The sequence below is a fragment of the Danio rerio genome, chromosome 13, assembly GCF_049306965.1.
Source record: "Danio rerio strain Tuebingen ecotype United States chromosome 13, GRCz12tu, whole genome shotgun sequence".
Taxonomy (NCBI): Eukaryota; Metazoa; Chordata; class Actinopteri; order Cypriniformes; family Danionidae; genus Danio; species Danio rerio.
The window spans coordinates 28,486,790-28,508,644 of record NC_133188.1 but is presented as its reverse complement, the minus strand read 5'-3'; the positions used below and the strand labels follow the sequence as shown (position 1 = coordinate 28,508,644).

The 21,855-nt window shown below is 35.9% G+C and overlaps 1 protein-coding gene across 4 annotated transcripts in view; it reads left to right on the top strand.

Annotated features, from left to right (window-relative positions):
- The first annotated feature begins 6,450 nt into the window (after positions 1-6,450).
- vcla (vinculin a) overlaps positions 6,451-21,855 on the top strand; it is a 74,154-nt gene continuing 58,749 nt past the window's right edge. For 3 of the 4 annotated variants that reach the window (XM_005156842.6, XM_005156840.6, XM_021480576.3), the window contains exons 1-2: positions 6,451-6,819; positions 21,251-21,321. In XM_005156842.6, coding sequence (XP_005156899.1) covers positions 6,652-6,819; positions 21,251-21,321 — 239 coding nt within the window. In that variant the 5' untranslated portion in view covers positions 6,451-6,651. The remainder of the gene's footprint in view (positions 6,820-21,250; positions 21,322-21,855) is intronic. The other variant, NM_001128681.1, reaches the window with a different exon arrangement.

Here is a 21,855-nt window from a genome sequence, read left to right as displayed (position 1 = left end):
AGGGATATCAGAGCTCATTTTCAGCTAAGTTAAGGGAAATGGCACTAGTTAGCTAACGTTTTCTTTCCCAAACACACGTTTAAGATGCCATTTATCAAAGTCGAGTTAATAAACTGAATTTTTCACTATATTAGACTTGTCACGAAACTGAATTAAAAGAAAAACTGCCAATTTTGCGCTAACCTTTAAGGCACTGTTAATGGTTTTCTTAAAACAGCGCTGATTTGCCATTGTGTTCATGTGCCAATCACAGAAATGCTTGTGATTGGCCGGGTAGGTCATCAGTTCACCCACCGCTGTTTACTGAGCACAAACACAGACGAGCCGAGCGATCTGCTTGATGACTCAACTGATCTTCATGGCTGCTTCGCGCTCCAGTCTCTGTGTATCTGTGTTTGCACTGGGTGAAGAGCGGTAAACTGAGTGCAAAAACAAATACACAGAGACTGTAGTGCGAAGCAGCCGTGAAGATCAGTCGAGTCATCCTCGCTCAGCGGAGCTTCAATGCTAGCCGGTTTTAAAACTTCTGTACTGGGACAACACTATTACAGACAACATGAGAGTGTGCTACAGAGGACTGCAGTGTTTTATTGCTCACCGGGTTACATATGCTGAAGCAGGAAAGCGTCCCCATGATGTTTAACTGGTGCCATGAACTGAAGCCTTGGAAGACACTTGAGCATATTACTCTTACAGAGATTGTAATGTTGTTTAATGCCTAATTTGCTTTAAATTGTTTCAATTAAACTTACTGTATAATATTAAAGTGGTTACAACATTTCTGCATTTTAAAAACTGAGACCCACAGCATGGGTCCTATACTTCGCAGCCTCGCTTTGGTTCTTTAAAATGGCGGCCGCATGAAATAACGTATGGTTTAGCCTCTTATTTTGACACACAAAATTGTGACTACATCGCTCAGTGGCTGAAACGGAACTATATTTTATTTTTTAGAGATTATATATAGGGGCCTACAGCCGAACCCAACCCCCGAGGCTGTTTGTTCCGGCCCTCCAAATAGTGTTACCAAGACATCAAAAATAAATTTAGTTCAGTCGAAAACGGCTGCTGTCCGCTTGTTAAGTGTGACGTCACGCGAAGCGGCTTCCGGGTCCAATCGCTCTATTCAACTGAATGGGGAGACTAATAATAAACGTTTACAAAGCGATTTAATGCTTTTGAAAATCACGATTGCAGTATACATGTCCATGTCTAATATCCGATGGCCAGAAAGTGATAAATTTTTTTATAATTTGTACAATTTTTGGTATTTGTTATTCAGCAAGCCCAGAGATTGTTGTGTACACTATGACTTTATGTAAAATTAACTTTAATATGTGATAGGAATAAAACGTGATCATAAACGAATGATTTCTCCACTCAAATGAATGGCAGCTTGGACCCGGAAACAGTATTACATACGTCACAAACACGTCACCACTTAACAAGCGGGTAGTTATGAAGTGACGTGCGTCTGTTTAATACAGCGCGAGCTGCAGAGGCACAGAGTGTGAGTCACCATTGGGTGCGGACACCCAAAAGCATTTTGATATGTTTTGTAGGAAATGCATTTTGTACACTGCACCATCATTAATAGGTATGCAACGATTAGCTGATTTCACTATTAATTGTGCTTTAATTTGTCACAGTTAATGAATCGTAAAGTTATGCCAAGTTGCCAATTGTGCGCTAGTTTAAAGTTCAATGTATGTACACCGAGGCTACTACGCACACACACCGGATTAACTATAGCAGCAGCCGTTTCCATATCTTGTCTTTTCCACTAGCAAGATTGTTATTTCTAATGTAAGAATGACAATTTGCGCGCATAAGTGGAGCAATGCGCTTGCGTCTTTCCGGGCGCACGCAGTTGAAAACATCTCACGGTGAGAGTTGTGCCTGGCTTTCAGTGCAATGTAAACAAAAGATATGTTAGACAAGCTAATATTGAAATGATTATGTATGCATGAACGCAGATGACAACAACAGTTAATCTTAATAGCTTATCTAATATAAAGGTTGAATTTACATTAGATGTGATAACCGTGAAACCATGATTATTCTTCAGACTACAGTATATAATTGTACAACCAAAATCTATAATCGTTGCATCACTAATTGTTATGCTCAAAACATAACATATGAATGTGTCTGAATGTAGAAGAAGCCTACTTCAGCAATGCACTACTTTTGTTTTGCGAAATACAACATTTGAATATTTGTAAAAAAAAAAAAAAAAAAAGTCACTTGGACAATGCAGTTTTTTTTAAAAAATACAATATATTACCATTTAGAAAAAGCCAACGTGGGTGTCTTTATAAGCACAAATACAGCATATGGGCTCTTATATGCAGTTGAGTCATGACTCATATAGCAAGTCATATCTCTCTGGCCCTTCGTTTGGGATGCTTTTCATGACAAACTAATTGAACAGCCCTGCATTAAGAAAATAACATTTCATCAAAGCACATAAATACAATCACACAGAAACTTTATTTTTTGTGATCTCAACTTTTAGAACCGTCCTCCTTTCTAAATTCTGGAACCATTTAACTTGGTTAGATATGTGGTTTGAATTTAACTTCACTTAATTTTTTATTAAGAAATGTTTTCAGTTCATCAATCATATGAGTCTTTTTTTTAAAGAAAGTACAAACATTTTAATTTGAAGAGTGCATTTTCACTGTGTTCATTTGGGTAATACTTTAAAGGTTGAACAACTGGTCAAATGTCAAAATACTTGTGACGGAAAGGTTTTTATAATTTTTGTGTAATGAGACTCATTTAACATTGGAGGGCGCTGTTGCATCATTAGAACAATGATGGGTTTTTTATCCAAGATATACTTCATTAAAGCTTCATGAACTGTTTAATGAAAAAAAATGTTTAAGTACATGTCTGGATGTTGATTAAGTAAGTATCCTGAGACCCAGAAATACTTCATTCCTAATTGATGCTTATGTGACACTGGGGGATGACAAATGACAATTTGAAATCTATTCATGGACATGTGGCTACTGTTTTTACTTTGTCATCTTTAGAGAGGCTTATGTTTCAGTCATTCCATCAATACATATTTAGACCACTCATTAAAAACAGATTATCCACAGTCACTTTTCCAGATATGTATAAACAATTCTGAGTCGTGAAACCTAATGAAGAACATTAGCTTATTGCTTCAATTCTGTTAGAAACAATGCAACAAAATGTTTAATATATATCCTAAATGATATAAACACAAAATATATACCATATACTGATACAACGGGGATCAAAAGTCTGAGACAACTCGTCACCTTGGAATTATAAGGTTCTATTTGCGTTCTGAATGATGTTTAGATATTGAGCTTTAAAGATTTTGCATTCCATAGCAAACAGTATGTGTGTAACATTTGTTTTTTTAAATAACAAGTTTTAAAATATAAACAACTTATAAATGCAATAATGTAAATAAGTTGTCATTTAATAAGAATTAAAAGATTAAACTCAATTTTAACAAAAATGTCAGATAGAACCTTATTCTAAGGTGACGAACAGTAGAAATGCCAGCTACAATAATATTTTGTGGATGACAACTAAAAATCAGAACAGTTTTGGTTCAACTTTATAAACTGTGATTTTTTACATTTATTTTACTACAACAAAAGTTCTGATATCTGTTTACTTGTTAAACTTGTGTGTGATTGAATGAGTGAGTGTGTTTGTCTGAGAGAGAAAACAATACAATCAAAGCCAATGGAGTGCAAATGCAGCAAATATGGACTAGTCAGCAGCAGGGCTGGATGACATAAAACTGCTGAGCACAGCGTTAGTCACCTTGACTAAAATAGGACCAGTTTGGCACCATTCCATTTCAATACAAAGAGGGTCAACACCAACAAAAGCCTTACAATTATTAATAATGAATAATTAAAAATGTATCCTCAGTAAATAAGTAATAAGATCTTTTCAATTTTCAACACAAACTGTGCTGTTGCAGAATAATGTGCTGTTGTGTACTGCTTGAAATCCTGAGTTTTTGAGAGTTTAAAAGCACAGCCATACCAGGATTTCTCCTGTCAAATCTGGGAACACTGAGAGACTGCAGACCAAGTCCTAGATACGCAAGCAAGCAGCATCCCCAAGTGATTCTGCACTTACAAGGTTCAATGGCAGCTGCAACTTATATAATAAACAATTTACCTTATTAGTGTTGCAAGACTCTTCTCTGTGCTCCTCCATCTGAAATCTCTCCTTATTTGGTAGCCTTAGGGTTGCCTTGTGTTTTCTTCCATATTAGCGCTGCATGGTGAATGAAACTAAATCACAATGGAGTCTTACTTGTCTAAAGACCAAGACTGTGAATTATGTATGCGTAATGATAATGCTTAAAAATGTCTGATGTCCTGAACACATTATCAGATGTCTAAATAAAAAATAAGTTTTCAATATGGGGACTTATTATCTTTTTAACAAAATGTTAATTGATATCTCTAAACACATCATCTGAAATGGTATGGTACATTGTAAAAATGTGTTTTTCAATGTTTTCAAAATTCACTCATTTTCTATTTGGCTTAGTCCCTTTATTAATCTGGGGTCGCCACAGCAGAATGAACCTCCAACTTATCCGGCATATGTTTGACGCAGCGTATGCCCTTCCAGCTGCAACCCATCTCATTCACACTCATACACCACGGACAATACAGCCTACCTAATTCACCTGTACCGCATGTCTTTGGACTGTGGAAACCGGAACACCCGGAGGAAACCCACACGAACGTGGGGAGAACATGCAAACTCCACACAGAATTGTCAACTGACCCAGCTGAGACTCGAACCAGCAACCATCTTGCTGTGGGGCGGTAGCACTACTTGCGCCACCGTGTCACCCCTGTTTTCAAAATGTTATTTATTATTATTTTATATGATAATCAGGCTACAACTGTTTTTTAGATTTACTATTTTAACATTTTCTTTTAAATCAGTTTACTTGATATAAGTTGAGATGACTAGAAAAGTAAAAAATAAATTTCTTTTTATAGCATACAACAAATTAGCTTAGTATTTTTATGATGTAGTATCTTAGTATCTTTGTGTTGAACACAAAAGAAGATATTTTGAAAAATATTGGATACTGGTAACCATAGACATCCATAGTAGAACAAATTATATTGTCAATGGTTATCTGAGGGCGTCACGGTAGCTCAGGGGGTAGCACAATCGCCTCACAGCAAGAAGGTTGCTGGTTCGAACCCTGCTGGGTCAGTTGGTATTTCTGTGTAGAGTTTGCTTGTTCTCCCCGTGTTCGCGTGGGTTTCCTCTGGGTGCTCTGGTTTCCCCCCACCATCCAAATTCATTCCTCTGTGGCGACCCCTGATTTATAAAGGGACTACGCCAAAAATAAAATGAATGAATGAATGTTTTTCAGCATTAAAAATATTTATCTTGTTTGTGTTCAGCAAAAAATGTTAAAAAATTAAGCTCAAAAAGGTTTGTGACAAATGAAGGGTGAATAAATAATGACACAAATTTTCAGTTTTGCTTGAACTATCCCTTTAAGTGTCCAGCGGTTAACCTCAAAATATGAATTTCTACAGTGCCTTGTTTATGCTTATTTGTATTTCTTTGTAAACTTCATTTGAATTTCAATGTATTATGTAGTTTTATATGGTCACTAAACTAAACTAACAAAACTGAAACCATAAAACCAACAGAATTTACACACTTTAATAAAAAGAAATAAGACAATTTTTTTGAGTACTTAATCAGGATGTTATAATTATATCTTGCCATAAGAGAAATAAATAAATTTCAAAATGCATTTAAAATAAAGTATTCTAAGATATATATTTCGTGGTATGGTATTTTATTACACTTGTGATCAAATGCATTCAGCATAATGTAGTTTACGCTTTGATGTGTACAGTATATATATATATGCAAGGTCTATAGTATATTTACAATATAGAGGGGTTATGTGTGCAAAAAATAATCAAGATTTTAGGTTATTAGAGAGACATTTAGGAGGCACATTAACTTCTGGTTCTTGTAAGTGGGTGTTGTTTAATAGCATCTTCATCCAAAACTAAGACGAACTGTCCACCCACACATTTCACTGTCACACAGAAATGATCACATGAAAAATAAAACAGCAGCAGATGATCTGAATTAGACGCTGCAGCCTAAATATAGAAATGGTCTGTTGTTTCAGTAACACAATTACCTGTCATTAAGTCAATTATAATTCACGGAATCCTCACTTTGCCATTCCAGCCCGACGCTTTCCCTTTTTGGCCACCGACTGCATGACGTAGCCAGGGAAGCTCTTATCACAGGTAGGGAGGGGCGGAGGAGAGTGGAAACAGCGTCAGCGCGGACCAATCAGATGCTCTGCTTGACGTGAAACCTTTGCGCGGATTGGTTGACGAGCGCTGGCTCTTTTAAGCCGTGCTGTGGTTCGCACTCACCGGGCGCCGTGCTTTGGTTTCTCCACTGAAGGCGTCAGTCGCTGAGGAGGCGTTCAGGGATTTCTCTCTTTGCATGAGTGGAGCAAACCCGGGAATAGACGTCTGGTTCGTGGTGCCCTTGGAAGAAATCACGGGGAAAGCGCAGGACAGAGCCGAACACGTGCCTTTTTCTCACTTGTGCTGAGGATATTAAGATTTCAGGATGCCAGTTTTCCATACCAAGACGATAGAGAGTATCCTGGAGCCGGTGGCTCAGCAGATTTCACACTTGGTTATCATGCACGAGGAGGGAGAAGTTGATGGGAAAGCGATCCCAGATCTCACCAGCCCAGTGGCGGCAGTGCAAGCGGCTGTCAGCAACCTTGTGCGGGTGAGAGAAAGAGAGAGAGTCCTGTCATCCATACAGCATCTTTTGCTTCTGCTGTCTTTATCAGAGCACACTCAGTTTTGATAAAACGTCTACATTTATAAAACACCATGGTAACCATAGCTTCTGCCCTCATGCTACCACGTTGGTACCACGGTTATTGGTACAACTGTATAGCTAATAGCTAGTATAAAACTTTCTGTCATTTAAGTTTACTGTTAAAATGCTTTTTTTTAGTAACAATTGTGCCCTGGTATTTTACTGGAAATTACTATTATTGTTTATTATACTACTTTGTTTTAGACTGGTCCTTTGCTGAGTGTTGCTTTTGGAATTGAAAATGACAAACATACTGATTTGACAATTAGCCCCATCAATGAGATGATGGTTTGGTGTAAACAGATGCTCTTGAAGGCTCAGTGAGGAGACATGAGGATTAGAGCAGGTGTCGTGAGTTTTCAGTTTTGGAGATTTTTCTTTTAAAACATTTCTCTACAAGTGTTAAAGCATTTTATTGAAAACAGAAATGTTTTGGTTGGGTTACAAAGGGTTGAATGCAGCAACTTTGGAATTAAATGAATGTTGACAGCACTAAGGATTTGCAGAAAGGTTCTTTAGCGTATCAAAATGACCTTTACACCAAGTATAATGATTATTTCAATAACTGTTTACTGAATGGCTCTTTAGGAAACCAAAAACAGGGAAACAGCCTTTTTATTTATAGTTAGATGACCTGTAAACTTGTCTGTTGCCTAATTTTCTCTAAATGCATCTGATATTGGAGTGATTACAGTATTTTGAAGCTTTGAACCAGCAGGAAGCAATGATGTTTGCATCATTGAACTTAGTGGTACACATGAAGTGCAGGCTTTAATCGTCTGTGAACAAGGAGTTCATCTGTTTAGAAAAGTACTTTAAGTTCTGGTGTTGTTTCCAGGAAACGTCAGAAACAGAATCATCAATCCCAGAAACTTCAAGAGTATTGTACCATTATTTTCCCAGTGTACCCACAGCAACCAGACCTAATCTTGCTGGTATGTTCTCTTTCCTCTCTGGTCTCAATAAGTGAGTTTCTGAAGCCTAATTGAACCAGTTAATTTAAATGCATGATGCTGTTGAAACGCAAAATCTTACAGAGCAGCGCAGAATAGAATATCTAAGATTATTACTTTAAGTTATTTACAATTCAAAAGCAGAATAAAATAGTACTCAGAAAAGTATTTTTCAGATGGATGAAGGCATTAAACATTACAAGTTAAGAGAGCAGAATGCATTTCACCACTGCAGATCATCATTTTGTTAAAACTGAAAACTCAAAAGTTGTTTCCATGTATTTGTCCATTAAGTATTAGCCTATGTGTTCTTATTTGTCTTTAACAAGGTTTATTTACTCCCAACTGCCATTAAGTCAAGTAACGTGAGTAGAATCCTTCTTATGTACGTGAGGAAGTCACAAATAGAGAGTGAGCATTTTGTGCTGGGAATAAATAGGCCTTCTAGCCCGAGAAGTAACTCTGTCTCACAGCTCATGACGGGATGAGGGTGTTTCATACCCAGAGTAAGTGACTCCCTGCTGGTTTGAGGAAGTCTAGGGTGTCAGCGTCTTCGATGAAGACACACCCTTGAGCCCCCCATTGAGCGCCCGTTTCGCACCCCTCATCAATGGCACCTGTTACTGCTGAAGTGTCCAGCACATCAGCCAAGCCTCGAAATCAAGGCTTTATATCTGTTCTCAATCTAAGGAACGTTCTGTATCTTGGAGACTGATCTATGTTTAGATTGTCAACATTCTCTTGGTAGCTTTGGGGTTGTGTAGAAATGAATTAATCGGCTAATAAGAGTAAAATGAGAAGATAACACAAATAAAAATGGAGAAGATAACACATATAAATGACTCTCACAGTCCCTAGTTCAAGTGTGGAGTATAAGGCCAAGGCATAGATACAACCCAGAACCATATTTGGTCTTGTTAACTTAAATTCATTTTAGGCGTGGAAAAACTGTATTGAAGCCAGTGAGGAATGGACAGTTAGATCTGGACCTTTTGAGTTCATTTATATTTCTGAATGCTTTCATGGTTCTTAACTGAGTACACAGCAGGGGTCTGGCATGAGGGGGAGTCTCCATGTCTGTCTGTATGTCTGTCTGTTTCCCTGGCCAAGTCTGACACATTGCATTGGAAGAGCGCCATTGGCATACCGTTCATGTGTGTTTGTAAATGTGCTATATCAACCATGTTTCCACCTGGTATTAGCATGCATCCATTTTCATCTCTTATTTCACCGAGACCCTTTTCTCTTATGTTTACTTATCCTTATCTTATACTGCTGAAGAGTGAGTGGGAGTTCAAGTGAATGCATATGAATGACAGCTATGATTGTAATCTGTGTGTATTGGTACAACTGGTTTTGGTCTGCTTTCACACAACATGTCTCATAAATATCATGTTTATTCAGTAGTTTGGTCAACTTTGTTTGCATTAAAAACTATCCTAAAAGTGAATTTTCGCCACTATAAATTGTAATTATAATGGTGCATTCACACGGGGCTTCAGCATCAAAGCTTGACAAAGGGCGTGTCTGAAGTTGGGGCTGACGCGATTGTCATAGCAGCGTCTGCCAATGAAATTAGTCAGCAATAGGTTACTGTCTGAGCTGGTGTATTTGCATACAGCCATCTGATTAGCTGACGCTTCTGTCAGCGATTGAAAAGTCCCAACTTCTGCAGCGAGCAATGCCACTGAAGTGGCACCGACAGATCCACAATGCAGTTCGGCAACGCCTGACGTCACTCATTCAAAGTGAATGGGAAGCATTGACGCTGACGCCCCATGTGAATGGGATGCTCTGATTGATCAGCCGAAGATGGGTTTCGACCGATAATCACTTTTCATGAATCAATCAGTACTCGGGAATCTGGCCGACCTCATGAACCAATCGCAGGTGTTTGTTTATGAGTTTACAAGCAGAGGTAGATGCACGTGCACTCCCATATATACATAGCCTACAGCTGCCACAAAACTTGAGGAGGTAAATGATGTATAGTGCGTGAGCAATTGATGCACTTGCATCACAACAGCTGAATTATATACAGATGCGGTGCGACCTGTTTATACAGTCAATTGCCATGACTTGCGTGAGTGATGTTCTTGCAGCCAATGCATATCCAGTGTTTTGAGCTGCTGTGATGCGAGTGGAGAGATCGCCCCTGTCTAGTGTCTCATTCAGTGTCTCATTCAACTTGTGATCTCTCCCGCATGCTCTGCAAGTCTCCCACATATTCATACCGGCTCCATGATCCCTCAAAATTTGTTAAAATACCCAGAAATCATATAGCAACGCAAGTGAGCAAGATAGCAGATCGTGATGAAGCATTAGAATCGGAACTCTGTATCGGCTGATCCCCATGACAAGTAATTAGACATGGGACGATAACCATTTTCAAGGTATACCGCGGTTTGGAAAAGTCAAGGTTTTAAAAACGGCAAACTTTTCTGTAATACCGTTCCTAAGTTATGTGCAAGATTTTTATTTACATTTTTTTGTTTTTTAGGACAACAGTATCTCCAGGAGAAAAATATCCAAAGATGCCCATTTTAAATAGTAAAGAAACCAGTGTTTTTTAAACAAATGAAGACAGCAGAAGTCAATTCATCTTTTGAATTATTTAGCCTGACATGTTTACTGTTCTAAACTATTATAAATCCAAATATATTATAAAAAAATATATATATATTGTTTTCAAAAGGGAAAGAAGTTTTTGTTTTTTATCCAGACATTTAAAAAGAATATATTTAAGAGCAGTAAGCACAATATCGTGAAACTTTTCGTGATATTTAATATCGTGATATTTTTATCCAAGGTTATCATACCGTCAGAATCTTATACTGACCCATGCCTGCAAGGCATCGGTACTTGGAATTTAATTAAAGCTTCATTTGCTGTCAAGTTTGTTTTTTTATAGATCACAAACTTTCCACTCAATTTTGTGCATATGCCACATTTTTATATGAGCTATTCTTTTGTGGCTGTTTGAATGCATCAAATCTCATGCATTTATAAAGTACCAAAGCATTTCAAATCAAATGTGTTACTTATTACCTTTAGATGTGGTCAAAAGTGGGTCTAAACATCAACCAAATGACTCTTTTATTTATTTATTTTTTTTACTTGTGTTTGATATTTGTGTTCAGATTGACAACAATGTCTTAATTCCACGTTACCCTTGGATTCACTTTAAAGACGGCTGTAGAAATGCTGCTGTTTTCTTAACATAACAGTCAACAGCAAGTTGTGGTAAATGATATGACCCAAAGCCAAATTCTAGTACATTAGGTGAATGGTTTCCTCTTTAGCACATAAAACTTCTTTAAAGTATTGTGTGAGAGGAGGTGATGCCCTGTGAAATGTGTTAACCTGAAGTTAATCCCAGTCATTCGTATACAGAATGATCACAATGTCAGAGTAAGACTCAAACTGATGACACAAGCATAAAGTTGTTTGCAGTTTGCTTCCCCCAGCTCCCATAATCCCTCAAGTACTTTAAACAGATATATTTTCTTTTAAGCAAGGCTCCATTGTGACTTCTTCACAATTGAAATCCAGCCTTGAGTTGAGAGAATATACTTTGAGTGGCATGAGCGTTTGCAGTAATGCCTCACATTAATATATGAACTATAATGCTCTGCACAAAGTAATACTCATTACTAATGGTATTTAAATTACTTTTTCAATTGCTATATCTGAAAAGTAATTGATCTGTTGTATAAAAATGTAATAATTTGACTGAAATTCCTATAAATTTAAACACGGCAATATAAATTACACTCTTGCTTTAATCTGAGTCAAATCTGGTCTTTTTTAGCTTTAAAAATTGTAATGCTAAAGCATTTTAATAACAAACATAATTTTTTTAATTTACAAACAGAATTACTCTGCAAAAATAAGAAAAGTTAAATATTATTTGACACCATTGACACCATGTATTTCATGTATACCATATATTTTTAATTTGATTAATTTCTTTCTTAATATATTGCTTCTTAAATTTGTGCAATTTTCTGACAACTGTAACCGTCTTTAGTAACCTTTTAAATGTAACCTTAGTCTGCATGCATAATAGATTTATATAACAAAAATACAATTGTTCTACTTTTCTAAATTGATTTACAGAACTTTTGAATTTATTATTTTAAGGAAAGTACATCTGTAGACGGAAAGTAACTGTAAATAATGACCTAAATTATCAGTAATCTCTTACCTTTTCAGTGGATAAGTAATTTAGTTACAGCAACTAGTTAATATGTGACTAAGTACACCTAACATTGACTGCTTTTTAATGGGAGCTGATATAATTCTAGCTAAAAGTATAGGCCTGTTATGATAAATCTTTTTTTGCTTGTGCTGTATGTTGTTACAGAAATTAATCCAATAATGAATATTATCATCATTTTAAGCCAATTTTGCCACTGATTACATGATTAAACAACAGCATATAATGCAAATAGGAACACATTTAAGGGACTATATATCAATATATTGACATTCGACATATTGCACAACCATGCTCATGATGACCTTGATAATTTTATCATGTTTACAATAATTAATGTCACCAACATATTATCCAATTTCTGTCAGAGGAGTCAGCAAACTCGGATAACTCCTTTAGAAACAATGCTTAGGCTACAGACAGCTGAGGAAAACGTCAAATTTTAAACGGTTTAAAAGAAGTTGTCCTACTGATTCCTGCTTCAAAGCTGCAACCAACTTCCATAAATGCTACATCACATCACTGGCGTCAAAGTTTGTTTTAGGAGATTTATTTTGTAACATCAAATTACTGAATTTAAATAACCTTATGAATGAAAAAGTTGTTGTCCCTTACAAGTGTTCATGTGCTTCTTTGCATTATTATACAGTTGTATAGTCATTATATATTTAGTGGAACAAAGTGCTGTTAAAATTACAATAATAACACTAATACGCATAATTTCTGTGACAATATATCGCATAAGAGGCCTATATTGCATTTTATGATAATTGTTTCTATTTTAATATATTTTATAATATAATTTAATTAAATGTAACTTAATAATAAGTAATGTTATTAAATGTGGGTAAAAAAATATTCCAAGCATAATAGAAATATTTATGCAAAAGTAAATATAGCTAAATCTGATCTGTAGTTCTAAAAATATACAAGTGCTGAAAATAAATGTTTGTTACATTTTTAATAATTAAAACTGTTTTGCTGACAAATGGGTAATATTAAGTTAAGGTAGGTTAAAAATGGCAACAATAATTTATTATTATTTCGAGATGGCACTGTGATCCTTAAATGTTATAAATAATAGAGTCTTTAAATGTCATCAAATGATTCTCGTCGTAAATATGCCTGCACTTGCTAAAATGAAATTAATTTATTTTACATAGTATTTACTTTCTCAGTTACTTAAATGATAAAAAGTAATCAGATAAATTCTATATATTAAATGGCTGGTTAATCAGACAATTGACAGAACACAAGTATTGTTATTATTGTTAGACCGCTAACTAAAAATCGCTTTTTATTTACAAAAAGACTGCAAATCAAAATGGTCTTGAGTGTGTTTTGTAGAATTACATGTTGTCTTTGTTCTCCTGCCACACATATGTCTGTTTTGACATGATTTGCGAACGGTTTCATCAAGCACAAGTTCTCTAAGTCCAGTCACTTCAGTGGTGTTTGCCCAAATTGTCTGAATTTTGCTTAATGATATGTGACAGACAGGAGCAGAGCAGCTGCTGACCCTGACTACTCTCATGGAATCCATTATCACAGCACTAATGCACCTGAGATCAAACAGCCTTTTAGTCCAGCTACAACTGCTATAAGCACTCTGCATTAATTATGCATCAAAAGTACACAATCGATGTATTGCTGCCTCCAGAGCTCGCCTTTTTCCTACCCATTTGCTTCGTTCGACACCACAAAAACTGCCAAATGTGTGTTCGAGGGGCCTTTTATGAAGTCGAACCTTTTATGGATCCACTGGTGTGTGTGCAGACTTTCCCTTTAAAGGAGTTGCGATTCTTTGCGGAGCTTTTGGGAATCAATGAAAGATACTTCTGAGTGGTAAACAGCCAAGAGATGACAGAGTGCTGTGACAGAGCAGGAGGCTTGTTATATAAACAGCCATCATTAAGAGAGAATGCAGTCGCACCCGCTCTGCCTGCGGATGACGGAAAGGCATGTACTGTATATTGCAGGTGCCGTCACATTTTCACACACACAAACTCCTCTCTATGAGTATCCAGTGCAGGCCTCATCAAGTGAACATTGGAGGAATGACAATCGGGTCAGATGTCAAATATCAGTGTGGTTTAGTTTGAGCCAGTGTCATAAACACAACATGCAATGATCGACTTTAAGAAACACGTGAATGAACAGGTGGATTTTATGAATGCCAAACTGAAGGTTCTTTAACTACATGTCACTACGCTGTAAATGAAAAATACATTTATATCATGGTAAGAAAAAAAAGTTAAGATGGCGAAGTAAAGTTTCCATAACTACACAGACAGAATAGATTGTGCAGTGCCTATACCTATCAAGGCCTGTTTGCACTAAGAACAAAAATGGCAATTATAGTATGTTAGTGTCCACACAAATAGATAATAATATGTGTTCATGTGTGAAGATAATGTAAAGTTCCTCTTGCAGCTTTAAATTAAAGAGTGGTCTGGCAGGTTGAAGTTGAGACAGGTGCAAACAACAATGTAATGCAGGGGTCTCGAACTCAAATTGGCAGGGGGCCATTCTAGTGACTGACAATTTATAGGAGGGCCATTTTAACATTCAGGCACAAGAAAAAAAAGTGGCGTAATTAGTTCATCTTAGGACACAGACATAATGTTTATAATTCAAGCATTACCTGTCACAAATCAACAGATCAGCACATTTTTTAGCAAGTGGCTATATGTGTCGGTACAACAAGGATAGTGATTCAAAAACATGTTTTGGGGGGCCGAATCTCGTTTATTGTTTGTCATCACTTGTGGGCCGGTGGAAGAAGGAGGGCAGGATGTAAAGAGTAATCCAAAAAGGATAAAAACAATAGAATGGCTGAGGTCAGGGCAGGTGGCAAACAAACATAAAACAAAACAAAAAAATCTCCACGAATAAAAACAAAGAAACAAGAAACATGGGTGAAGATTTGTTAACTGGCTCAGCTGTGAGATGCGGAGCATGATGGGAGGTGTAGTCTGGGTGAATGGCTGGTTGCAGGGCCGGATTAACCAATGGACATTATGGGCACAGGCCCTGGTGCACTTAGGGCCCCTGCAAGGGGAGAAAAAATGGTAATTTTGGAGTGTCTATTAAAGGCTCGTACACACCGGGACGCTTTTCGTTTGCGTTTATCGTCAGCGTTTTACGAGACGTTTTTTCTAAATCATATGCATTACATGTTTGTAGAAGTTATACATTAAAAATTTCCTTAAATGTAAGATTTGGGTACTGCTTCAGTGAACTTAAACAAGTATATTAAAATCTATTAATTTTCACTAGTTTATTAATATTTTTTTTTCAAAGTGTGCTTTAAATGCTTTAAATTTTTTGTAGATTAGAAATATATGTACTGTATTTCATTCTATTTTAATGCGGGCAATACATTATAGATTAACTTTATTTAAAAAAATATTATATTAACTTATTTTCTAATTCAACTATAGTGGTGCAGCTAGGTAGAGAGCTTACAGGACATTGTGCCCTGGGGCATCTGAACTCTTAATCTGGGCCTGGCTGGTTGAGTTTTTATGTAGGTGGAGTACCAATGCTAATGACCATCAGATGTGTGCTTCAGTTATGATCTGTCAGTATAATGTCAGCACAGATTTTAAAAACTGTCAAATTTTGATTGTCTGTCACCACTTTTAGTATTGTGATATTTGTCCTATGTTTTTTGATGTAATTATTGTGTAGACTTCTTTTAGTTATATAGATATTTTTGTATTTAAAAGAATAGAATACATATTTACTAATGTAACCTATTATTACTGTATAAATGTGGATATTTAGCAACCCAGTCCCAGACCTTTATTTTTTCAACGCAGAACGATCTGTTGTAATAGCATAGAATCCTCCTGAATTTTTTAATAACAATGACAAAAGAATAAAATAAAGCATTTTTCACTTTTGCAACATGAAAGGGTTCTGTGTCAGCAGATAATTTTTTACATTCAACATGTGGCTATTATTCATTCATTAATTTTTCTTTAGCTTAGTCCCTTTATTAATCTGGGGTTACCACAGTGGAATGAACCGCCAACTTATCCAGCATATGAATTACACAGTGGATGCCCTCTGCAACCCATCACTGGAAAACACCCATACACACACAATCACACAAATAAACTACGTCCAGTTTAGCTAGCCCAATTCACCCATAGCACTAGTCTTTGGACTGTGGGGTAAACTGGAATACCCGGAGGAAACCCACATGAACATGGGGAGAACATGCAAACTTCACACAGAAATGCCAACTGACCCAGCCGAGGCTCGAGCCAGCGGCCTTCTTGCTGTGATGCGATCGTGCAACCCATTGCGCCAATGTGTCACCCCACAGTACATTATTTCCATAGATATACTGTGATGATTAAAAAGCCCCCAAAGCACTGCTCTTTTTTTGTAAATGCATGATCAAAATAAATGTCAATGTTTTCTGTTTTTATCTTTTTGGTTTAGTTAACCAATTAGGTTTGTATTGTAGCATTTTTTAAAATTCTTTTGCAGAAATTAGGTTGATTCAACTTGTTTTTTTTTTGATAGGATAGTTATTAGGGCTGTGCAATTTGGGGGAAATATCTTGTGAATTTAATTTAATTAAATTTTTGTTTTTACAGATATTCCAATTTAATTTGCCATTTAATTTTGTAGTCAAACTTCTGCTCAATAACCTTTATTGTAGCTTCTTACTAGTGTTAGTTAAAAAAAGAGCTGAAAAGATGTTAACTTACTTAAACATTTATTCAAATGCACAGTAATTATTCTAATTTTTCTTTAGAGCAAAGAGTAAACACAGATAAAATGACCTTACCTTTCTGTAAACAAGTTGAACTTAAATTAGGGAGATAGTATAGCTTGTTATAAAAACAAAAAATAATAATAATAAAAATACAGAACACCCAGCAAACTAACATGGCTGAAACAACTCTCAAACTTTCCTACTACATTTAGTGTCACTGTAATTACTTTTAGTTGACTTTTTAGCAAGACACTCATATAGCTGCCTGTGGTGCTTTTTTACGTGCTAGATGTATTTTCTTGTGCTGTGGCAACAATTCTGCAACAGCTCTTAGAAATTACCTGTTTTTGTTCAGCGTATTCCTATATTACTGATGCCCTGTTTTTCTTTGATATTAATTAGTCTATTAATGCTTCTGTAGCAGCAAATGCCATCCCACTCATCCGCACGTCCTGTTTGTTTGGTTTTTTGTTTTTCATTGTGAGCATTCTGCATAGTTCAGTTGCGCAATTCTGATTGGGCAGAATGAAAGTGTACTCGATCAGGTGGCTAGTAAAACAAAAAATCACACACAGCTGCAGTCACATAGTTCTGGGCAGGGGAAATTAAATAATACTTATATATTTCATATCACAGCCTCTTGGAATAAGCTAATTGCAATGTTTCAAATCCTGATTTCGATACGATTCCCATTAATCACACAGCCCTAATAGTCATGCAAGAATCATCACTTTCTTAGAAATCAGTTGTCCTCATCTTAAGTTGCGGTGCAAGAAGCAATAGAAAATGTTCTTAATATAATTGTGTGTTAAATGCACATTTTGTACACTTGTCGTCTGTTTTTTATTTGTTTGTTTATTTTAAATTGTTTTACATAATGTGCCAACAAAACAATAAAAAACAAAAACAAAGGGAAAAAAACAACAAGTAAGGGACTTGTAACATAATCAAAGCAAAATTGTAAATTAACATCAGAGTAAATTCAGTCATTACTGTGAAAGTAATAGTACACAAATGAGTTTTGAGGAAATACACAGAGGGTTGACATGCAATTTAAAATTGCAGATAAGATTTGGGCTCCAGGGAACAAATTCTCTCCATGTATTACATGAAACAATTCACCCGACCAAGCTTTGAAACGGAGATTCTGTCGTCTGTTTTGTATTTATTTTTTACTTTTTTGTATTATATTTAGAGCCTCTGGTGCTTGTAAACCCTAGAGTAAGGTGGCAGTTACCACCCTTGCTTCTTGCCCCTCAGTTGGCCTTGCAGACCATGACACCAAGCTAAGAATAACCATGTGGAATGTGGCTGAAGGTCCAGTATCTCAAGAGATGTGTGAGGTGAAGGATTCACTGAGATGTGCATTTCAATATTCTGTATCAGACACTTGTTAATAGATATAGTGAAGAAATAAATGCAGTTGATCAACCAACCACATGACATTGTAACAGATGGATGTTTTTTGAACGAGTATCTTTATCTGGAAATGGAATGAAGACTTCATTCTGATGAATCTACCAAACAAACAGGCTGTGCAGCATTTTTCAGTCAGTCTGTTGAAAGCAGCATGAACAGAGCTGATGTTTGTGACTGGCTGCTGTGTGCGCAGATCTGTGTTCCCACTTTAGCACAGCAGTTAACCCAGTTAGCTGTATTTATGAGTCCCACTAAAACGCAACGCACTACAAAAGCACCGTCCTCCATTCACAACTTGCACATACCAATGCGATCAATGGTCCTTAGCAAGTCATCGGCCGTGAATCAATGCGCTCTATTATTTACTATTTACAGTTTGTCTGTTTGACCTGGTTTTCATCTTATTGTGTTTTTTTTACTCTATTTTCACCTCTCCAATCAAATGAACACTGTAAATGCAATTCACGAGAGCTTGAGAATCTTCAAATATGATTCAGAAACAGAGAATAGACAAATGAATGCGACTGCCTCAGTGTAATTACATCATTGGAAAAAAAGAGCAGGAGGGAAGTGAGCATGTGCTGGGTAGAGATAACAAACATCTCTCTGTTGGGCTGCTATCTCTGCATTAGTGGACTCTAAAGAAGGACACTGTAATGTCATTCCTGATGTCCAGTGAAAGGGCAACCACACCACGTGGACATGTGTGCTCTTATATCTTGTCACCTCCAGGGGTCATGATTTAAAATTCTAAATGGTTTTGCTGTAATTGTATTATTCATATTTGTTTGAATATACATTTGTTTTAAAAAATTAATTAATGATAGGTTTGGGATAAAACAATCTCTGTGAGGGAAGATGATCAGTAAATTGTTAATTCGTTCATTTTCCTTCAACTTAATCCCCGATTTATCAGGGGTTGCCACAGTGGAATGAACCACCAACTACACTGGCATGTGTTATTATGCAGGAGCATAAACCCAGTGTCGGTGAATTAATTAAATAATATTCTGAATCAACTTTTAAAATGGAGCATTTGAACTGATATATGGAAATTACTTGAATATGCATAAAATGCATGAATTTGCAAAATATTTTTAATTATAAAATGTCTTTAAATCATAAAATGATAGCAAGAAAGTAGTTTTTACCACAATTATTTTAAGGGGGAACCTATTTGACCCCTTTTTTAAGATTTAAGAAAAGTCTGTGTCTGTAAAGTTTCAGCTCAAAACAGCCATTAAATTATTTATTATAGCTTTCAGAATATTAGAATTTTCTGCACTGAACACAGTGTAGCTGTTTTTATTGCCTGTGCGTTTAATGCTGGTTTCCCCCACCCACAGTTCTCCAGTCTCCGGCTGTGTCAGATAAACAGCACAGTGACAGACATGAAGGAAGCAGATCTCACATAATCTTTGTGAGAAATACTACTATACCCAATGATTATTTGTTGTATTTATTGTAGAGTTAATTCAAGCCTTTCTGCAACGATGAGTCACACACAATGTTGTTACAAAGTTCAAACACAGCGGGTACCCACAGCGCACGCGTTTAACTTTGCATGACAAATGTGATAGGATACATGTTAATATCTACTGCTGTATGGATCTCCGTTATGTTAATGTACAAAATGAACTTTTTTTAACGTCCACAAACCGTGATAAAAGCATCCTCTTTTATAATTGTACTGACATGCGGCTCTGGTGATAAAGTAAACATGGTAAAATCTGTAATTCATTACAAACATGCACTGATTTAAAAAAGTTTTAAACTTGGAAAACTCACTCTTGATCACATTTGATGGTGACTGATGCACACATCGTGTCTTGTCGATATGATTATATGCGTTACTACGGAGACACGTTAATTTGCAGCTGTCAGTCAATTAGGTGGGCAGGGAAACCACACTTCTATATGCCATGTTGTAGTGTGCCTCAAAGTCACTTGGGATTTGTTTTTTATTTTAATGTCATGAAAATAAAAAGAAACTTAATGTCCTTATATAACTCCAATATGACAGTGGACACATTATACCTAAACATGGTTTTGTCCAAACAGCTTACAAAAGATGATTTTCATCATAGGTGGCCTATGATATAAAATGTCCCATTTTTTATAATTAGAAATCCAATGCATAATATGATTATATATAATATCTTATATATAATACCTATATACATATATTATAAAATAACAATATTATATATATATATATATATATATATATATATATATATATATATATATATATATGTATATATATATATATATATATATATATATATATATATATATATATATATATATATATATATATATATATATGTATGTATAAAACATCATTTTAGAGTTATTCACATTGATTTAAAGAGTTTTTTATTTTTTATTATTTTGTATTAGTTGTGCTGTGGTGGCTGATTATGCTTTGTTTGTATATTATTGTTGTTGTTTTAATCCACCAAAAATGTTTCGCCAAAGATTATTTATATTCTAGTTTTGTTTATCATATCATTTTTCGTTTGTTTTTCTTTATTGCTCTCCGTTGTTTTGTTAAAGTATGTTTAAGTTTTTTTCAAAGAATATTTATATTTAATCCTGTTTTCATTTAGATTTGTTTAATTTATGTGTTGTGTTTTGTTTTAGTTGTGTTTTGATTTCTTTTATTTTTCCATATGTTCATTTGTGGAAATAATCAATAAGCGGGTGTGGTAATGACAGATGAGCAATATGGGTGCTTGGGTGTGGTTTTAGATTGGACAGTTGGCAGTACTGGCAGCGTCCCAGACAGAGAGAGTCCTCAGGGCTCATCCAAGACACACAGGGCCTTATTGTGTCCAGACTCTCAGAGCGACCCCATTCACAAGCTGCATCCGTCTGGGCTGCCTGAGGACCAAAGATTCTCCATATGAGTGTCTAGAACCATTCTGAGTGGACACGCATCTTTATTTCACAAGGTCTCTTCATTTCGCATGTAGTAAACATGCTTGTTTTTGCATGTGTTTACAGGTGGGGAAGGAGACAGTGCAGACCACAGAAGACAAGATTATGAAGAGAGACATGCCATCAGCCTTCATTAAGTAAGACCTGAGCTTCCTGTTTCCCTGCAGGCATTTGTCATGTGAACATACATCACTTTAATCACTCTGAACACACACATGCACACATATGGTACACACACACAGGATGTTTTTTGTGACTTATGGGGCCTCTCCTTAGGTGTAATGTATTTTATACTGTAAAAGGACTTATTATATGGCCTTACCTTCTATTAAAAATGTCCAGGAATTTCCGAATGTAAAAAACCCGCTGTTAAGTATGATTTTAATCAGTTCTAAATTACAAGGACACAAAGCATGTCGTCATAAACTACCTAAACATTGTAATACCTAGGTGATCTACATGTCATTATAGAAATTAATGTCCTCCACCCCCACACACACAGACAAGTGTTGCACAAGAATAACAAGGCACATGCTTTTACCTTGTCAAGAGAAGTTTGAAAGGATTGTGCAAACATCTGAAGTTTTTGTTCAATTATATTTTGAGATACTTATCAAACTTTTTCAGCATGTGGCCACTTTGTTTCATTTTTTGGTTTCACTTTCAGTTAA